A 21623-nucleotide genomic window follows, 5' to 3' on the forward strand; every position below is an offset into this window, starting at 1 on the left:
CCCCCACCATCCCTCCCCTATTTTCTCCCCAACTGACCCCAGTGTGTAGTGCTCCCCTCCCTGTGTCCATGTGTTCTCATTGTTCGACACCCGCCTATGAGTGAGAACATGCGGGAAACACCTCTTTTTAAAAGCATCAGATCTCGTGAGACTTATTCACTATCATGAGAACAGCAAGGAAAGGACCTGCTGCCACAATTCAGTTACCTCCCATCAGGTGCCTCCCACAACACACAGGAATTCAAGATGAGATTTGGGTGGGGACACAGCCAAATCATATCATTCTGCCCTTGGCCCCTTCCAAATCTCATGTCCTCACATTTCAAAACCAATCGTGCCTTCCCAACAGTCTCCCAAAGTCATAACTCATTTCAGTATTAACTCAAAAGTCCACAGTCCAACATCTCATCTGAGACAGAGCAAGTCCCTTACACCTATAAGCATGTGAAATAAAAAGCAAGCTCGTTACTTCCTAGATACAATAAGGTATAGGAATTGGGTAAATACAGCCATTCCAAATAAGAGAAATTGGCCAAAACAAAAGGGCTACAGGCCCCATGCAAGTTCGATATTCTATGGGGCAGTCAAATGTTAAATCTCTAAAATGGCCAGGCGCAGTGGCTCACACTGGTAATCTGAGCACTTTGGGAGGCTGAGGAGGGCGGATCATGAGGTCAGGAGTTCGAGACCAGTCTGACCAAGATAGTGAGACCCCATATCTACTAAAAATACAAACAATTAACCGGGTGTGGTGACTCATGCCTGGAATCCCAGCTACTCAGCAGGCTGAAGCAGGAGAATCACTTGAACCCAGAAGGCAGAAGTTGCAATGAGCAGAGATTGTGCCATTGCACTCCAGCCAGGGTGACAGTGTGAGACTCTGTCTCAAAATAAAAACAAACAAACAAACAAATAAATAAATAAATAAATAAAATGATCTCCTTTGACTCCATGTCTTGCATCTGGGTCATGCTGATGCAAGGGATGGGTTTCCATGGTCTTGGGTAGCTCCACCCCTGTGGCTTTGCAGGGTACAGCCTCCCTCCTGGCTGCCTTCATGGGCTGGCATTATCTGTGGCTTTTCCAAAAGCCAGTTCAAGCTTTCAGTGGATCTACCATTCTAGGGTCTGGAGGACAGTGGCCTTCTTCTCACAGCTCCAGTAGGCAGTGCCACAGTAGGGACTCTGTGAGCACTCTGAGCCGACATTTCCTTTCCGCACTGCCCTAGCAGAGGTTCTCCATGAGGGCCCACCCCTACAGCAAACTTCTGCCTAGGCATCCAGGCATTTCATACATCTTCTGATATCTAGGCAGAAGTTCCCAAACTCCAGTTCTTGACTTCCATGCACTGGCAGGCTCAACATCATGTGGCTGTAATGGCTGGGACACAGAGTACCAAGTCCCTGAGTTGCATACAGCACAAGGACCCTGGGCCTGGCCCATGAAACTTTTTTCTTCTGGGCCTCTGGGTTTGTGATGGGAGGGGCTGCTGTGAAGATCTCTGACATGCCCTGGAGTCATTTTCCCCATTGCCTTGGGGATTAAATTTGGCTCCTTATTAGTTATGCAAATTTCTGTAGCCGGCTTGAATTTCTCCTCAGAAAATGGGATTTTCTTTTCTATAGCATTGTCAGGCTTCAAATTTTCCAAACTTTTATCCTCTGTTTCCCTTATAAAACTGAATGCCCTTAACAGCACCCAAGTCACATCTTCAATACTTTGCTGCTTAGAAATTTCTTCTACCAGATACCCTAAATCATCTCTTTCAAATTTGAAGTTCCACAAATCTCTAGGACAGGGGTAAAATGCCACCAGTCTCTTTGCTAAAACATAACAAGAGTTACCATTGCTCCAGTTCCAAACAAGTTCCTCATCTCTATCTGAGACTACCTCAGCCTGGATTTCATTGTCATTATCATTGTCAGCATTTTGGTCAAAGCCATTCAACAAGTCTCTAGAAAGTTCCAAACTTTCCCACATTTTCCTGTCTTCTTCTGAGCCCTCCAAACTGTTCCAACCTCTTCCTGTTACCCAGTTCCAAAGTCACTTTCAGATTTTCAGGTATCTTTTCAGCAGCACCCCACTCTACTGGTACCAACTTACTGTATCAATATGTTCTCAGGCTGCTGATAAAGGTATATACCTGAGACTGGGCAATTTACAAAAGAAAGAGGTTTTATGGACTTACAATTTCATGTGGATGGGGTGGCCTCACAATCATGGTGGAAGGCAAGGAGGAGCAAGTCATGTCTTACATGGATGGCAGCAGGCAAAGAGAAGGAGCTTCTGCAGGAAAATTCCTCTTTTTTTTTTTTTTGAGACCAAGTCTCACTCTGTTACCCAAGCTAGCGTCAGTGGTATGATCTTGGCTCAGTACATCGTCCACTTCCCAGGTTCAAGTGATTCTCCTGCCTCAGCCTCCTGAATAGCTGGGACTACAGGCATGTGCCACCACACCAGTAGTTTTTGTATTTTTAGTAGAGATGGGGCTTCGCTATATTGGCCAGGATGGTCTCAAACTCCTGACCTTGTAATCCCCCTGCCTCAGCCTCCCAAAGTGCTGGAATTACAGGCATGAGCCACAGCACCTGGCTGAGAACTCCTCTTTTTAAAACCATCCAGCTCTCATGAGACTTATTCACTAGCACAAGAACAGCACGGGAAAGACCTGCCCCCATGATTCAATTACCTCCCACCAGGTCCCTCCCACAACACATGGGAATTCAAGATGAGATTTGGGTGGGGACGTGGCAAAACCATATCAGATCCTGTTGGCTATAATTTCAAAAAATAATCAGGGTTGATTATGGAGTTAGTATTGAATAAAATGAAAATATACTTAAATGGGACAATGAAGATAATTGACCAGGGGAAGCAGGTTACAAGACAAGAGAGGAAATGACGTCACTCCAGATGTTATAAAAGTGATGTTTCTATTTTTTGAATGTTATTTGCCTATATTGTCAAATTATCTACACTGTATATGCACTGCTTCTGTAATAATAAAGTAGTATTAAAATAATAAAATCAAGTCTATAAATCACACACACACAGCCCAGCCTCTTCTCTATACCTCAGTGACTACCATCCAGATCTAAACTATCATCAACTCTCATCTGAATTACTGTAAGAAACTGTTGCAATAATTCAGATGAGAGTTGATACAAAGCCTTCCTGCTTCCAATCTTACCCTCATATAGCCTTTTCCCAATATTGTGGCTAAAGTAATTTTTCAAATTGCGATTCTGATCACTGTTCTCTGCTTCAAATCCTTCAGTGGAATTTCATCTCACTCAGTAAATTCCAAAGCCTTCACCATGGCCTTCAAGACCCTATGAAATCTGACACTCTGCAACCTCTCTGCCCTTATCTGTTACCGTTGTCTCCTGTTAATCCTGCCTCAGCCACACTGGCCTCCTTGTTCTTCTCAAACGGACCAGATATGCTCCTGTCTCTAGACCATTACAGTTTCTGTTCTCTCTGTTTAAAATTATGTCCCCTGATACTCTAATGCTAGTTTTCTTACTTCCTTCAGGATGCTGCTCAAATTTCATTTTATGTATATAAATATCTCTCCCATCATTTTTGTCAAAGCACTTATCAGCACCTGAAATATTATATATATTTTCTTTATTGTCTATCTTCTCTGACTATAAGTTAAGTTCATTAAGAGCACAAACTTTGGAGGTATTGTTCAATAGTGTGTCCCCAGAACTTTGAATGGGCTGGCATATGATAGATGTTCAAATAAATGTATGTTGATGAATTAGTAAATGATAAATGTAGGGAGACAAAAGCAGTTCTCCCATTTATGCCCAAACTCTAGGTAAGGCCTATAATATGGAATTGTGTCACACAGCATCCATGGGCAAGAATGGGAGCAGAGATACCAGTTAAGATGCTTGCAGTCACACAGATAAAAGAAGACAATTTAAACCAGTGTGATGGTGGCATAAATGGAAAGAAATGGAAGGATGTTGGGTATAATTTAAGATAAGCATACAAGATTGACTGTTAATTGATTATGGGGAGAATGAGGAGAGAAGATGTAAAGAACATTTTTAAGTTTTGTCCTGAGCAAGTAGGTGAATGATGGTGTCATTTACTGAGATATGGAAGGCTTGAGGTAGAACAGATTTATTTGAGGAAACACTGAAGGCTCTGTATTTTACATATTAGGGTTGAGATGCCAATTAGATATCCAAATTGAGATGTTTAGTAGGCAACTTGATATATGAGTCTGGAGAGTTAAGGAAGAAGTCTGTGCTAAAGATATAAATTTAGAGTCATTAGCATGTAGGTAGCATTCAAACAGCATTTAATTGGGTAAGCAAGGAAATAAAAATAGATGTAAACTACTCTAACTTTAAGCTTGGTCCCTATGTTAGTCTGTTTTCATGCTGCTGATAAAGACATAGCCAAAACTGGGCAATTTACAAGAGAAAGAGGTTTAATGAACTTACAGTTTCACCTGGCTGGGGAGGCCTCACAATCATGGTGGAAGGCAAGGAGGAGCAAGTCACATCTTATATGGATGGCAGCAGGCAAGTAGAGAGCTTGTGCAGGGAAAGTCTCCCTTATAAAACCATCAGATCTTATGAGATTTATTCACTATCATGAGAACAGCACAGGAAAGACCTGCCCCCATGATTCAATTACCTCCCAATGGGTACCTCTCAAGACACATGGGAATTGTGGGAGTTACAATTCAAGATGAGATTTGGGTGAGGACACAGCCAAACCTTATAAGTCCCTAAAGAGAAATATCCTCAAGATAATGGTGAATCAATTGATTTTCACTCCATTAACTTTCAGTCCAGTTTTCTATCATCTGTGTTGTCCATTAAACCTCTATTCTTTTTTGTTTGTGGTTATTTCAGCCACAATAGTGACTTTCCAAAACACCTTACTTTATTTTTCAGATTGTGCTAATTGTGGATCCCTGGACTGGACTTCCCCCCACCCTGATCTGACACAGTATAGACCCAATTTCTCCTCCACCTAACAGCTTTTCAAATACTTTTATATTAGATAACTGTTCTGTCCCAGCGAAATAGCTCCTATTCCTTCAACTCTTGCTCAGTGGACCATTTTTTAGTTTCCTTGCCCTTCTGGACTCTAAAGGGTGTCAAACCCTCAGATTGAGTTGCAGGGCTGATGTTCTGGACAGTAGTTGTCTGATACAGCAGCGCTGGAGGAATGCTTCCTGAGCTTCTTTATTCTGTGATTCTCAGAGGCAAGAATGCTCCCTGTGTTTAGGAACTGGTGTCTGTTGGCAGTTTATAATATTCTGCAAGCACTATAAAGTGATCTGAATTTTCCCAAAGTGGAACATATGGATCAGGAAAGTTGCTAAGGTCTGGGAATTTTTTTCTAACTTTTATTTTAAGTTCGGGGGTACAAGTGCAGGTTTCTTACATAGGTAAACTATGTCATAGGGGTTTGTTGAACAGAGTATTTCATTACCCAGGTTATTAAGCCTAGTGCCCATTAGTTATGTTTCCGAATCCTCTCCCTCCTTGCACCCTCCACCTTCCAACAGGCCACAGTATGTGTTGTTCCCCTGTATGTGTCCATGTGTTTTCATCATTTAGCTCCCACTTATAAGTGAGAACATGTGGTATTTGAAACCTCTATTCTTAATCATAATTTAAGCCAGTTTTAGGTTGGCAGTGCTCCCAGGCATCTGGCAGAAGAAAACATAAAACTACTCTAGAGAACAAACCAACTTCTAGGCCTCAAATTATTTTCATAAATATTTCAAATACAATACCCAGAACAGAAAGATGTTAGGTAGCAAAAGAAATAAGAAAAAATAAGCAAGACACAACAGAAACAACAGAGAACCAAAATAAACTCACAGACCTAAGATCTTGGAATCATCAGGCAGATACCATTGTTAAAACATGTAGAAAGAATTGGTTGGTTGGCAGGTAAGTAAAAAAGAAATACTATGGAATGCAGCATGTAGAGTTTAAGTGGAAAATACAAAAGATATAATGAGAGACTATGGCTGTGTTTTCCAAAAACTGATGTGACAATAAAGCCTGTCTTACATGCTTTTGTACAATGTGACCTTGCCACTCTGTCATTCAAGGAGTACAGTATAATTCCCCTCCTCTTGAGCTAATGAAATTGCATCAGGGAGCTAAAAGGGCAGAAAAACAGTAGCCCTCAGGTAGCCTGAGCAGAAACTCAGCAATTCCTGAGCCTTTACTCTGGCTCACCCCACTGATAAATCAAGGTCTACTCATTCTACCTGAAAGAAGTTTGTTCACACACCAAGCACAACTTCCATAGCTTCCATCCAAAAGACAGTCTTCTATACAATTTAGCTCTGGGATTCAGTGGGGCTTTGTGTTGCCAAGTGGCCATAGGCCACAGAAAACAAAGAGGCGAACATACAATGGGCCAAATTCCAGCAGCCATCTCCCCAGGTTCAGAAGGTACGGCATGAGTATGAGCACAGGCATGTGCCACAGATTTTCTCTCCGGCTTAGTACAGAGAGTTGGAGATAAACACCTGCACTCAGCTTTACCATGAGGATAGAAGGAACTGGACTACATATCTAATGCCCCAGCCTTTCTAGCTACATCTAAAGGGTCCTCCTCTACTTTACTGGTCTCAGGGTACTGACAGGTTGTGGTAAATTCTAATCTCCAGGGGGCCACCAAAAACAGAGAGAGGCAATTGCCAGAAAAAAATACGCTTAGGCCAAAACTGTAAAAAGAGACAAAGACAGTCATTATTTAGTGATAAAGGGGTCAATTAATTCAGAGAATATAACAATTATAAATATATATGTACCAAACATCAGAGCATCTAAATATATAAAACAAACATTAAGACATCTGAAGGGGGCTGGGCATGGTGGCTCACACCTGTAATCCCAGCACTTTGGGAGGCTGAGGCAGGCAGATCATGAGGTCAAAAGATCAAGACCATCCTGGCCAACATGATGAAACCCCATCTCTACTAAAATAAATAAATATATATGTAGATATATATGTGTGTATATATATATATTAGCCGGGTATGGTGGCACACACCTGTAGTCCCCTTTACTTGGGAGGCTGAGGCAGGAGAATTGCTTGAACCCAGGAAGCGAAGGTTGCAGTGAGCCAAGATCATGCCACTGCACTCCAGCCTGGCACCAGGCAACAGAGCAAGACTCTGTCTCAAAAAAACAAAAAAACAAAAAACAAAAAAAAAATGTGGTACATATACACAATGGAGTACTATTCAAAAAAAAAAAAAAAAAGACATCTGAAGGGAGACATAGACTCCAACACAATAATATTAGAGGATTTAAATACTTCACTTTCAACAGTAGATTATCCAGACAGAAGATTAATAAGGAACCATTGGACTGGAACTACACTTTAGACCAAATGGACCTAAGAGACATATACAGAACATTCCACCCAACAGCAGTAGAATACACATTCTTCCCAACTGCACATGGAACATCGTCTAGAATAGATCATATTTTTGGCCACAAAACAAGTCTTAGCACATTTAAGAAGATCAAAATAATATCAAGTATCTTTTCTGACAACAATAGTATGGAACTAGAAATCAATACCAGGAGGAATTAAGGAAAATTTACAAATACATGGAAATCAAACAATATGCTTATGAGCAACTATTGGGTCAAAGAAGAAATTAAAAGGAACACTTAAAAAATATGGAAACACAATATACCGAAACTTACAGGATGCAGCAAAAGCAGTTCTAAAAAATGGGTTTATAGCAATAAATGTCTACACTACGAAAAGAAAAAGATCTCAAATAAACAATCTAATGTTATACCTCAAGGAACTAGAAAAAAAGGACAAACTAAGAGTGCAAAGTTAGCAGAAGGAAGGAAATAACAAAAATTAGAGCAGAAATAAATAAAATTAACAGTAAAAAGATAGAAAAGAGCAATGAAGCAAAGAGTTGGTTTTTTGAAAAGTTAAACAAAATTGATAAAGATAGAAGATGATGAAATGGTATCTAGAAGGCATTGAAATAAAATAACTGCCAAAGTAGAATTCTATACCTATTAAAAGTTTGGAGTGAGAATCGAGAAATCAGTGTGGCTGTGTGGCTCATAGCAGCTGCTGTGGTGACTTAAGTCTGAGGGTCTCCTGGGGCCAGGGTGCTGATCACTAGGTTTTGGCTTGCCTCTATTTCTCACCTGGCAATGGTGATATAAATTCGCATAACTTGCCAGGTGGCATTCTGCAACACAGACATACAGCAAGCCCACTATAAGATGGGTTGGTACTGCTACAACCTGTGGCAAAATGTGGCCATAATGATCCTAGTAACTGCTGAGGGTGTCCAGGAGTGAGTGCAGGTGCAGCAGACTGTGGTGGAGCAGGAGAGCAAACACTTGGCCACCTCCTGCACCATTTGCAGTAAGAAATTTGCCTGTTTCAACACCTGCAAACGTTGCTTCAAGTCCTAGCAGCATGTTGAACTACAGAAGAAGACCATGCAGGCTGTGAATAGGAAAGTGGAGATGATAAATGAAAAGAACTTGGAGAAAAGACTGCACATGGACAGTGTGGACAAGGATGCCAGAAATGCTCTGCCATCCATGTGTCCCAAGAAGGAGCCCCGAGCACCTGCAGAGGAATCCAGGAGTTCCATGGCCATGGTTGCTGGTGGCCGTGTAACCCATAACAGAAACCTGACTGAGAAACTGCCCCAGCTCCAGTGGTTTGAACAGTGGGTGAAGAAGGTGGCAAAGCAGCAGAAGGAAGAGGACCTGGATGAAGATGATTGGGAAGATAATGATTCTGATGAAGAATTGTAATGTGAGGATACTGAAGCAATGGATGATGTGGAAGAGCAGGATGGAGATGAGGAAGAGGCTGGAGAAAGCCCACCCCTTGGTGCCATCTCTGTAATTGATGGCTTATTTTGTCCCCAATATTCAAGCTCACTCATGAAGAATGGGGCTTATATGACCAAAGTCTACTGCTTCTTTATTACTGATATAGAATATCTTTCAGATCTTAAGGGACTCATTAATTACTTGGGAGAAAAATTGTATGTTGAGAAGATTTGCTTGTGGTGCTACTGTAAGCTGTTTACAGATGGTGATGCCACTTTGGAATTTGCAGACTTCTATAATTTTAGGATTAGCTACCCAGATCACAAGGAAGGGGAGGACCCTAATGAGGCTGAGGAGTTGTTCTCAGGAAAGGACTTAGAATATGATGATGAAAGCATGGAACTGATTCTGCCTTATCATGCCAGAGTGAGTCATCACTCCTTGATGAGATACTATAAACAGTGATTTGGCTTGTCAAGAGCTGTGGCAGCTGCTAAATATTAGAAGGCCACGGGCCGAGTGCTTCAGTAATAGAGAGCCCTGGGATAGACTGGCAACACAGGAGCAGCTACATGAGAATGAGACACGCATTATATCCAAAGGATGTAATTAAAGTGGATTGCTGAAGACAGAAATGAAGAACATTGTCATCGAACAGATATATTTTAGGGTCAAAGCTAAGTTGTATGATGGACACTATTGCTGCTACTTCACTTGCTCTGACTTAATAAAAATGAGAATCTAAAAAATTTTTGATTAAAGAATAAAGGTGAAAGAAGTAGATTTCAGACAAGCATAAACAGAGAAACTTCACCACCAGCAAACATCCACTAAACATATTCTGATGTTACACTTGAGACAGTATAAAAGTGATACAGAATGGAAGGTGTGAGAGGCAAGATGGAATCAAGAGCAAGGAGAGTTAAATATGTGGATAAATATAAATAAGTATCATAAAACATGGTCAAATGTTTTATGAGCGTTAAGATACATAGAATTGGTTTATTCACAGTCGGTTTGCTGTCATAACACAGGTGTCACAAAAACCACTGCTAAATCTAACCCAAAATTGGTAAAGGAAAAGATTCGGGTCACTATCACCAACATTGGACATGTAGATTCAGGAAAGTCCAACACTGCTGGCCATCTGATTTATAAATGTGATGTGATCAACAAAAGAACTGTTGAAAAATTTCAGAAAGACGCTGCTGAGATGGGAAAGGGCTCATTTGAGTATGCTTGGGTCTTGGATAACTGTAAACTGAACATAAATGGAATATCACCATTGATATCTCCTGAAGAAACCTGAGACCAGTAAGTATTATGCGACCATCATTGATGCCCCAGCACACACGGGCTTTATTTTAAAAAATAAAAATAAATAAATAAAAACGTAATTAGAGTAATATCACCAAAATGGTGGATAGAAGCAATCTGGCTTCACTCTCCCCCAGAGAAAACCAAAAACAGCTATTCAGTGACTGGCTTATCACCAGGAATATCCCAGAACTTAAAACAGAGGCTGTGAGGATCCGAGTGAGCACACAGAAGAGAATAACTGCAAGCAGAAGATAACAAAGATGGACCTCTTTAACTGCAACGTCCCCTTTCCAAGCTGCCAGGCACGATGCAGAAATGTTCCCCTAGACTGACCATCGGAAAAAGTGAGATCTAGGTGAAGAGCCAGCTTTCCCACTTCCTGGGTTCCTTTGCAGAAAAATCATTCCTGCCTTAATCCCTGGGAAGCAGTCTGATTGCCTCTAGGGTTATAAATCCTGAAGGCAGCTAGAGACAAAGGATGGAAGTGGGGCTAGCAACCCCAGCATGCAAAACACATTGGCTGCTCTTCATCTAAGCCAAAGAAGACACCAAATGAAACAGACTGTTTAGCTGTAGGAGGCACACTCTATGGCTCCTCTGGACACAAAATCCTAAGCAGATGTCCCACCCAACCAGGATATCCAGTTTGCAACTCCCCCAAATCGAGGATGGGCAGCAATCCCAAATCTTTGTACCTGGGCTTACAGCACCATCTAGTGCCAAAAAAGAGGAAGTAATCTCAGATTAAGGGAACTCTAATTCGCACATAACCTTTAGACAGGCACACTCCTGAAAACCCAAACGAAGCCAGACACAAAGACTGGAATAAATAACAGCGTTCATACAAAAACATAGATATATGTGCCTAAAAAACAAGAGCAAATAGGGAACTATGACCTCTCCAAATGGAAACAGCATGGAGCCAGTGACCACCCTAATGAGATGGCAAATTGTGAGCTCTCAGATCAACAATTCAAAATAGCGGTTCTGAGGAAACTCAAATAACACAAAAAACATCTGAGAAATTTATGAGGTACATTTAACAGAGAAATCGAAATAATAATTTAAAAAGCAGAAATGCTGGAGCTGAGAAATACAATAGCTGAATGGAAAAAAATGCCCTGGAAAGTCTAAACTGCAGAATTGATCAAACAAAAAAAAGAATCAATGAGCTAAAAGACAGGCTAGTTGAAAATACATAGTCAAAGGATAAAAAATATTTAAAAGGAATGAAGAACACTTACAAGATCTAGAGGGTAGCCTCAATAGAGCAAATCTAAGAGTCATGGGCCTTCAAGAGGGAAAGAGCAATGAGTAAAAGCTCACAGAAGTAATAACAGAAACTACAGAAAGATATACGTATCCAGGTACAGGAAGGTTGAAGATCACAAAACAAATTCAACCCAAATAAGACCACCCCAAGGCATATAATAATTAAACTCTCAAAGGTTAAAGACAAACAGAGAATCCTAAAAAGAGCAAGAAAAAAAGAAGCAAATAATATATAAAGGAGCTCCAATTCATCCGGGAACATACTGTAGACCAAATGAACCTACCTGACATTTTAAAGAATATTTCATCCAACTACTGCAGAATATGCATTCTCATCAGCACATGGAACATTCTTCAGTATACACTATGTTAGGCCAGAAAACGAGTCTCAACATTAAAAAAATTATAAAATTATATTAGTATCTTTTCTGACTACAGTGGAATAAAACTAGAAATCAATACCAACAGAACTTTTGTAACTATACAAATACATGGAAATTAAACAACATGCTCCTGAATAACCAATAAGTCAATGAAGAAATTAAGAAGCAAATTTATTGAAACAAACGAAAATGGAAACAACATACCAAAATGAATGGGATACAACAAAAGCAGTACTAAGAGAGAAGTTTACATCTATAAATGCCTACATCGAAAAAGTAGAACGACTTCAAATAAACCTGGTGATGATGTAACTCAAGGACATAGAAAAACAAGAGCAAACCAAACCCAAAATTAGTAGTAGGAAAATAATAATAATAATGGTAATCACAGAAATAAATAATATTGATAAAAAGAAAACAAGATAAAAGACCAATGAAATTTTTTTTCTTGTGATATTTGTAATCCACAATTTCTTTTATTTATTTTTTTATTATACTTTTAAGTTCTGGGGTACATGTGCAGATCATGCAGATTTGTTACATAGGTATACAGGTGCCTTGGTGGTCTGCTGCACCCGTCACCCATCCCTGTCATCTACATTAGGTATTTCTCCTAATGTTATCCCTCCTCAATCCCACCACCCCCTGCTATCCCCCCCAGCCTCCCCACCCCCACTGCCACAGGCCCCGGTGTCTGATGTTCCCCTCCCTGTGTCCATGTGTTCTCATTGTTCAACACCCTCTTATGGGTGAGAACATGCAGTGTTTGGTTTTCTGTTCTTGTGTCAGTTTGCTGAGAATGATGGTTTCTAGCTTCATCCATGTCCCTGTAAAGGACATGAACTCATCCTTTTTATGGCTGCATAGTATTCGTTGGTGTATATGTGCCACATTTTCTTTATCCAGTCTATCATTGATGGGCATTTGAGTTGGTTCCAAGTCTTTGCTGTTGTGAACAGTGCCACAATAAACATACGTGTGCATGTGTATTTATAATAGAATGATTTATAATCCTTTGTGTATATACCCAGTAATGGGATTGCTAGGTCAAATTGTATTTCTAGTTCTAGATCCTTGAGGAATTGCCACAGTCTTCCACAATGGTTGAATGATACTCCCACCAGCAGTGCAAAAGTGTTCCTATTTCTCCACATCGTCTCCAGCATCTGTTGTCTCCTGATTTTTAAATGATCACCCATCTAAATGGTGTGAGATGCATATCAATATGGTTTTGATTTGCATTTCTCTAATGACCAGTGATGATAACCTTTTTTTCATGTTTGTTGGCTGCATAAATGTATTCTTTTGAAAAGTGAAAGATAAACGAAATTTTTTAAATGCCTTTTTGAAAGATAAACAAAATTTTAAAACCTTTATCTAGACTAAGGAATAAAATGAGAGAAGACCCAAATAATTGAAATCCGAGATGAAAAGAGTTATTAAAACTGATAACACAGAAAAACAAGGTTTCACTAGAAGCTATTATGAACAGCTATATGCCAGAAAATTGGAAAAACTAGAAGAAATAGATAAATTTCTGGGCACATATAACTTACCAAGATTGAACCACGAGGAAATAGAAAACTTGAACAGACCAATAACAAGTAATGAGATTGAAGCAGTAAGAAAAAGTCTGGCATCAAATAAAAGTCCGAGACCTGATGGTTTCACTGCTGAAGAAAAACTTACACCAATTATACTGAAACTATTTAATATTTCAAAAAATTGAAGAGAAAAGAATGCTTCCAAACTCATTCTACAAGACCAGTATTATCCTAATACCCAAACCAGACAAGGACAAAACAACAACAAAAAGCAAACTACAGGCCAACATCCCTGATGGATATAGATGCAAAAATCCTCAACAAAATACTTGCAAACTGAATTCAACAACACATTAAAATGAGTGTTTGTCATGCTCAAGGGGAATTCATCCTATATGGAAATCAATAAATGTGATACACCACATTAACAGAAGGAAAGAGAAAAACCATATACTTATTTTAATGGCTGTCGAGAAAGCATTGAATAGAATTCAACACCACTTGATAAAAACTACCAACAAATTGGGTTTAAAAGGTGCATATCTCAAAACAGTAAATGTTATATATGACAAACCCACAGCTAATATTATACTGAATGAGAAAAAATTGAAAGCCTTTCCTCTAAGATCTGGAACAAGATAAGTATTCCCACTTTCACCAATTCTATTAAATGTAGTCCTGGAAGTCCCAGATGGAGCAATTAATCAAAGGGCCTTCAAATTAGAAAGGAAGAAGTCAAATTCCCCTTGTTTGTAGATGATATAATCTTATATTTAGAAAAACCTAAACACTCCACCAAAAAACTGTTAGAACTGATAAATAAATTCAGTAAAGTTGCAAGATACAAAACCAACATACAAAAATCGTTAGCATTTCTATATAACAAGAGCTAACAATCTGATAGAAAAATCATAAAAGCATTTTCATTTACAATAGCTATAATAAAAATAAATATCTAGGAATAAATTTAACCAAAGAGATAAAAGATCTCTATACTGACAAATGTAAAACACTGATAAAAGGAACTGAAGAAGACACACAAAAAATGAAAAGGTATCTAGCCTATGTTCATAGAATGGAAGCATTCATATTGTTAAAATATCAATTCTACAAGATTTAATGTAATACCTATAAAATACCAATGAAATTTTTCACAGAAATAGAAAAAGCAGTCTTAAAATTTGTACAGAACCACAAAAGACCCAGATACGGCTTGGCTATGTCCCCACCCAAATCTCATCTTTAATTGCAGTTCTCATAGTCCCCACATGTCGTGGGAGGGACCCAGTGGGAAGTGATTGGGTCATGGGGGCAGTTTTCCCCAGGCTGTTCTCGTGATAGTGAGTGAGTTCTCATGAGATCTGCCACTTTGTGAAGAAGGTGCCTTGCTTCCCCTTTGCTTTCCACCATGATTGTTAAGTTTCCTGAGGCTTCTCCAGCAATACGGAACTGTAAGTCAATTAAATCTCTTTCCTTTATAAATTACCCAGTCTCCAGCAGTTCTTTATAGCAGCATGAGAACAGACTAATAAAGTAAATTAGTACCAAGGTAGGGGGGTGCTGCTATAAGGATACCTGAAAATGTGGAAGCAACCTTGGAACTGTGTAACAGGCAGAGGTTGGAACAGTTTGGAGGGCTCAGAAGAAGACAGGAAAATGTGGGAACATTTGGAACTTTCTAGAGACCTAGAGGGCTCAGAAGAAAACAGGAAAATATGGAACAGTTTGGAACTTCCTAGAGAATCATTGGATAGCTTTTACCAAAATGCTGATAGTGATAATGGACAATGAAGTTCGGACTGAGGTAGTCTCAAATGGAGATGAGGAACTTGTTGGGAATAGGAATAAAGGTGACTCTTGCTTTAGCAAAGAGATTGGCGGCATTTTGCCGCTGCCCTAGAGATCTGTGGAACTTTGAAGTTGAGAGAGATGATTTAGTGTATCTGGCGGAAGAAATTTCTAAGCAACAAAGCATTCCAGAACATAAAAGTTTGAAAAATTTGCAGTCTGATGATCCAGTAGAAAAGACAAACCCATTTTCTGGGGAGAAATTCAAGCCAGCTACAGAAATTTGCATAAGTAATGAGGAGCCAAATGTTAATTGCCAAGACAATGAGGAAAATGTGTCCAGGGCGTGTTAGACACCTTCCCAGCAGCCCCTCCGATCACAGGCCTGGAGGCCTAGGTGTGAAAAATGCTTTTGTCGGGCGGGTCCAGGGCCTCCCTGCAGTGTGCAGCCTGGGACTTGGTGCCCTGCATTCCAGCCACTCCAGCCATGGCTAAAAGAGGCCACGGTACAGTTTGGGCTGTGGCTTCAGAGGGTGCAAGCCCCCAGCCTTTGTTCTGTTGGTGCACAGAAGACAAAAATTGAGGTTTGGGAACCTCCGGTTAATAAAAGAATGTATTAACCACAGGGTAGGAAAAGAAAGAATTGACATCAAGATACAAAAAGCACTAGCCAGTAAGGATTTTTTTTATAAATGCCACACATTAAAATTACAACTTCATATTCATCAAAACATAACGGAAAACAATGAAAAGATTAGCCACAGAATGGTAAATGTTTGCAATACATAACACAAAGGACACCCATTTCAAGGATATATAGAGTACTCTTTTGCTTCAATGAGAAAAAAAGTAGGTTGTCCAAGAGAAAACGTAGCAGAAAAAATCTAGGACAGGTGCTCCACAAAAGAGGAAATCCAAATGACTACTACTCATAAGAAAAGATGCTCAACTTCATAGAACATCCAAAAATGTAAAAACACAGTCAATACCAGGTATTTGTAATAATGTGGAGCAAATGGAATTCGCATACATTGCTAAGGAAAATGGAAAATGGTGCGGCTACTTTGGAAAACAGTGTGGCAATACCTACCAAAGCTGAACACATGCCTACCTAGCAATTCCACCCTTAGATATGTGCCCACCAGAAATGCACATATATGTTCACCAAAAGATATACACCAGAATATTCTAGCAGGCCCATCTGAAAGTGCCAAAAATTATAATGACTCAAATGTCCATGATTGGGGTATATTTTTATAATATTATACAATAATGGGAATGAACAAACTATAGCCACATACAGCAATATAGATGAATCTCACAACCAGAATGCTAAGTGAAAGAAGAAACAAAAGAACATATACAGACATTTTATTTACACACTTCAAAAACAGGCAAAACTAAACTATATTTTTTAAGGATGTATACATAACTGGTAAAAGTATGAAGAAAAGCAAAGAAATGATTATCATAAACATCAGAATGGTGGTTACCTTCAGTGGGAAGGGAGAAAGTATGATTGAAAAGGGACATCCAGTGAGTCTTCTGGGTTGTTGGCAATGTTATTGACCTGGGTGATGACTGCATTTTTGTACCAAAGGCATTTGTGTTTTATGCACTTTATTGTATATGTTTTAGTTCACAATTTTAATAGGGTTTTAAAAAGACATTCAATAAAGGATGCTGGAAAATGTTTATAGCCATATGGACAAAACATTACATTGGAATCCTAACACATTTTTGTACCAAAGGCATTTGTATTATTGATCTGGGTGATGATTACATTTTTGTACCATTGGGCTCTCTTATATTTGGAGTATGTTTATAAATTCTACATTCATTCAACATTTGACAAATGTTTTTTGAGCTCCTGCTTTTTGCCAAGCACTGTTAAAGGTGCTGAGAATACAACAGTAAACAAAATAGACAAAACCCCAGCTTTCATGAAAGTTATATACTAATAAAGATTGGGAAGAGTATTTCAAGGAGGATGAAGTGGTTAACTATGCAAAATGCTTCTTATGCACCTAGGAAATTGAGGATGTGAGGCATTTCTAACCACTTGGTACATAAAATTATTGCTTTTCCTCTGCTTTTTTTTCTCCAGGGCTCACAGTGGCAGTGTCCCTCAGTTCAAGAAAGTGGTTTTCCAGGAATTTACTGATGGCTCCTTTACTCAGCCCTTATACCGTGGAGAACTAAATGAACATTTGGGACTCCTGGGGCCATATATAAGAGCAGAAGTTGAAGATAATATCATGGTGAGTTAAGGACAATGAAATTAGAAGAAAATCATTTTTTTTTTTTTTTTTTGACTGAGGCTTGGTCTGTCACCCAGGCTGGAATGCAGCGGCACAATCTTGGCTCATTGCAATCTCTGCCTCCTGAGTTCAAGCGATTCTCCTGTCTCAGCCTCCCGAGTAGCTGGGATTAATTTTTGTATTTTTAGTAGAGACGGGGTTTCGCCATGTTGGCCAGGCTGGTCTCGAACTTATAACCTCAGGTGATGCACCTGCCTCTGCCTCCCAAAGTGCTGGGATTACAGGCATAAGCCACCGCACCTGGCCAAGAAAATTAATCTTACATATTTATTTTCTTGCTGACTATAATGTATTCTCACTTTTGGAAATGTTTAAAGTGTAGAAAAATAATTCCATAATTATTTTTGTGTATGTTCTTACATTTTTCGTATGTATTTTTCTCTTTATGTATTCAAATTATACCATACAGAATACTGGTACTTGTTTTTTGACTAAATATCACATCAAAAACATTTCTTATGTCATTAGAAATACTTTCTATGTATGTTTTTAAAATACTGCATAATAGTCTATTATATAAACTCATGGAACCATAGTTTATGTAACCATTTATTTTGAACAACCTATTAGACAGTTTCTTTTTTCACTATATAAATAATGCTGTAATCATAACAGTTTTTCTAAGATAAAATTCCAGAAGTGCAATGTATATGAACATCTTAAGAGTTTTTCTTATTATCTGGTAATGTCCCTTGCACATTTGTCTTTCATGGACGAATTGCTTTTCTTATTAATTATATTAACTTATAGATTAGATAGGAAAGCACTGAACATTTTAATGAGAAGTACTTCTTCAAGTTTTTGTTTTCTCTAAATTTTATAAATGATGCTTTTTGAAATAAAACAGGTTTTAATTTTTAGGTAGCAACCCATTATTCTTTACTTTTTAACGCTTTCATTGCTTTTATGTTTGCAAAAATTTTTACGTATCCAGAGATTTTTTTAAAAACACCTATACTTTCTTCAACTTTCTGTTACAGTTTAATTTTTTACATTTAACTTTTTAATACTTCCTGTAGACTAAAAGTTATTTTGGTGCATTGTGTGAACCAAAGATCAAAGTAATTAATGTTTTTCTGAAAATAGCTATTCACTGCTTCAATTAATTGATTGTTTATATTAATGATACAGAAGGATCTAACATTATGGAATTGTGGGAAATTTCTGCCTTATTTTACTTTCCATATATTCTATGATAAATATGTACAATTTTTAATCTGGAAAATAAGCCTTTTTAAAAAAGATAATATGCATTCATTCTAGAATTTGTCATGAAGAACCTTAGCTTACATATCAACTCCGGGCATTATAGTCTCTTAAAACCCCTGCAGTGACATTTTCCCTTTTAGTTTGGAATTGCTTTTAAGTGTATAGGAATTTTCTCCTTTGCAACTTTGAGTTTGTGCCTTAAATTTAGAATTCAAAACCTCCTCAGGAGTAAGTTTGGGTTCTAACAGCATCCATCCTCTGTACCACTTCTTCCAGGGTATAAAAAACTTCGATAAAGACCAAAAGATAGGTGTTTCTTTTAGAGATGTAAACCCTAAGGACTTTACGATCCTAGAAGATTATTCTTGCTTTTTTTTGTTGTTATCGTCCTGCAGGTAACTTTCAAAAATCAGGCCTCTCGTCCCTATTCCTTCTATTCTAGCCTTATTTCTTATGAAGAAGATCAGAGGCAAGGAGCAGAACCTAGAAAAACCTTTGTCAAGCCTAATGAAACCAAAACTTACTTTTGGAAAGTGCAGCATCATATGGCACCCACTAAAGATGAGTTTGACTGCAAAGCCTGGGCTTATTTCTCTGATGTTGATCTGGTAAGCAGGTATCCATTGTGCTGACCACTTTTTGGTTTAAAAGAAATTGTCTTTTTGTGCTAAGAATTTTGGTATTTATCCTACATGCAATGAGAAGCTTTAAATAGGACAGTTGATCATCATATTTGTGTTTTAGAAAGGTCATTCTGGAATCTACTGAAGACGATGAATTATCTTTTTGGAAGATGGGAGGCAGGCTGGAGTGGCATAAAAATTCATGAGAAATCCACTCTGGTTCATAGGTGAGAGAGCTTATACTCATAGGATCGATGTCTTCCCTCCCTAGGAAAAAGATGTGCATTCAGGCCTGATTGGACCCCTTCTGGTCTGCCACACTAACACACTGAACCCTGCTCATGGGAGACAAGTGACAATACAAGAATTTGCTCTGTTTTTCACTATCTTTGATGAGACCAAAAGCTGGTACTTCGCTGAAAACATGGAAAGAAACTGCAGGGCTCCCTGCAATGTCCAGATGGAAGATCCCACTTTTAAAGAGAATTATCGCTTCCATGGTAATATATTCCACATCCAGACATGACCACTGCGAAATGCAGATTGCACTTTGACAAATGAGATTTGATCCAGAGACTTGAACATTGTATTTATTTAGAGTATAACTGTGGGAGTGGAATTCTCATAGATGTCAGTATTTTTGGTGGAGTGGAGGGAAAGAAACTTCTATAATAGATTTTAACAGGCTTTTCTGTGTCCTTCTCCAGCAATCAATGGCTACATAATGGATACACTACCCGGCTTAGTAATGGCTCAGGATCAAAGGATTCGATGGTATCTGCTCAGCATGGGCAGCAATGAAAACATCCATTCTATTCATTTCAGTGGACATGTGTTCACTGTACGGAAAAAAGAGGAATATAAAATGGCAGTGTACAATCTCTATCCAGGTATGAGCTCATTTGTGCTCTTTCTTCTACCTACTTTATTTGTTCAGTACTTACTTTAAATGGTCTAGGCACTGGGAACACAATCAGTGAACAAAGCAGACAAGCTCCATGCTCTCAGATAACACTTTTTCAAACCTACAGGGAGATAAATAAATTAGCAAACGAAGGCCATGCGTGGTGGCTCATGCCTGCAATCCCAGCACTTTGGGAGGCTGAGGCAGGAGGATCACAAGGTCAAGAGATTGAGACCATCCTGGCCAACATGATGAAACCCCGACCCTACTAAAATACAAAAAATTAGCCTGGCATGGTGGCGCATGCCTGTAGTCCCTGCAACTCTGGAAGTTGAGGCAGGAGAATCACTTGAACCAGGGAGGTGGAGGTTACAGTGAGCTGAGATCACACCACTGCACTCCAACCTGGTGACAGAGCAAGACTCCATCTCAAAATAATAATAATAATAATAATAATAATAAATTAGCAAATTAACAAGATAAATTCAGATATAGAAAAATTACTAAAAAGGAAGTCGAACAGAATAAATGGATAATTAATGTCACTTTACTTTCTTACGGAAAAGGAATTTATTCCTTTATCACTTACCACCTCAAATCCCATAAGGCACCAGTAGTCATCCAAAGAGTGATTTGTTTATGTATGTAGCCAGTATATTGATTAAACACTACTCATAATGTTGGTCACGATACAATTTTATTTTGGTTCTCCACTGCCCTTTTAAAATAGGCTTGGCCAGGTGTGGTGGCTCACGCCTGTAATCCCAGCACTTTGGGAGCCCAAGGTAGGAGGGTCGCTTGAGGCCAGGAGTTCAAGACCAGCCTGGGTGACAAAGCAAGATCCTTGTCTCTACAAAAAATAAGTAATTAGCCAGGCATGTGGTGTTCAGTTACTTGGGTGGCTGAGGCGGAAGGATTGCTTGAGCCCAGGAGGTTGAGGCTGCAGTGAACTATGATGGCAGCACTTCACTCAAGCCTGGACAACAGAGCCAGACCCTGTCTCTAAAAAAAACTCCGGTTTAATAGTGGGAGTAAACTTCCCGTTTTGCTTTGTAAAAATTCTGATAAGCCCTGTAACTTTTCTGCTCACTCTTAGTAATAAACAGGACTAAAGTCACTGTATGTCACAAATACAGTTCAAATCAGAAACTACAATGTCCACTCCAAGATATTAATCAAAATTCTGAACTTGATTTAACTTCAATCTCCCCTCCTTCAACTTGAGCCTGCGTCAGGCTGGAAGTCTGCACTGGGAAAGGGAGACATGGTTGAGTCCTCTCTTTCTGTACCTTGTGATGGTCGTGCTTCCCCACAACCCCTTGCTAGCTGCTGTTTTGAACTCCAGCACGAATAGGTTAAAAGTAAGGGGTTAGGACAGTTCTTACCTATTTACAACTGACACCATTGTTGTAAACCAGCTTCACACTGTTT

General features: G+C 39.1%; 1 protein-coding gene and 1 pseudogene across 1 annotated transcript in view; both read left to right on the plus strand.

Moving 5' to 3' along the window:
* Nucleotides 1-21623, plus strand: part of F8 (coagulation factor VIII) — a 69037-nt gene that overhangs the window by 3695 nt on the left and 43719 nt on the right. The window contains exons 3-6 of the mRNA XM_017520543.2: nt 17243-17396; nt 19061-19273; nt 19560-19788; nt 19996-20178. Of these exons, the coding sequence (XP_017376032.2) occupies nt 17243-17396; nt 19061-19273; nt 19560-19788; nt 19996-20178 (779 nt within the window). The remainder of the gene's footprint in view (nt 1-17242; nt 17397-19060; nt 19274-19559; nt 19789-19995; nt 20179-21623) is intronic.
* LOC119469804 lies at nt 8202-9573 on the plus strand (annotated as a pseudogene).

The sequence above is a fragment of the Cebus imitator genome, unplaced genomic scaffold (assembly GCF_001604975.1).
Source record: "Cebus imitator isolate Cc_AM_T3 unplaced genomic scaffold, Cebus_imitator-1.0 Scaffold850, whole genome shotgun sequence".
Lineage (NCBI taxonomy): Eukaryota > Metazoa > Chordata > Mammalia > Primates > Cebidae > Cebus > Cebus imitator.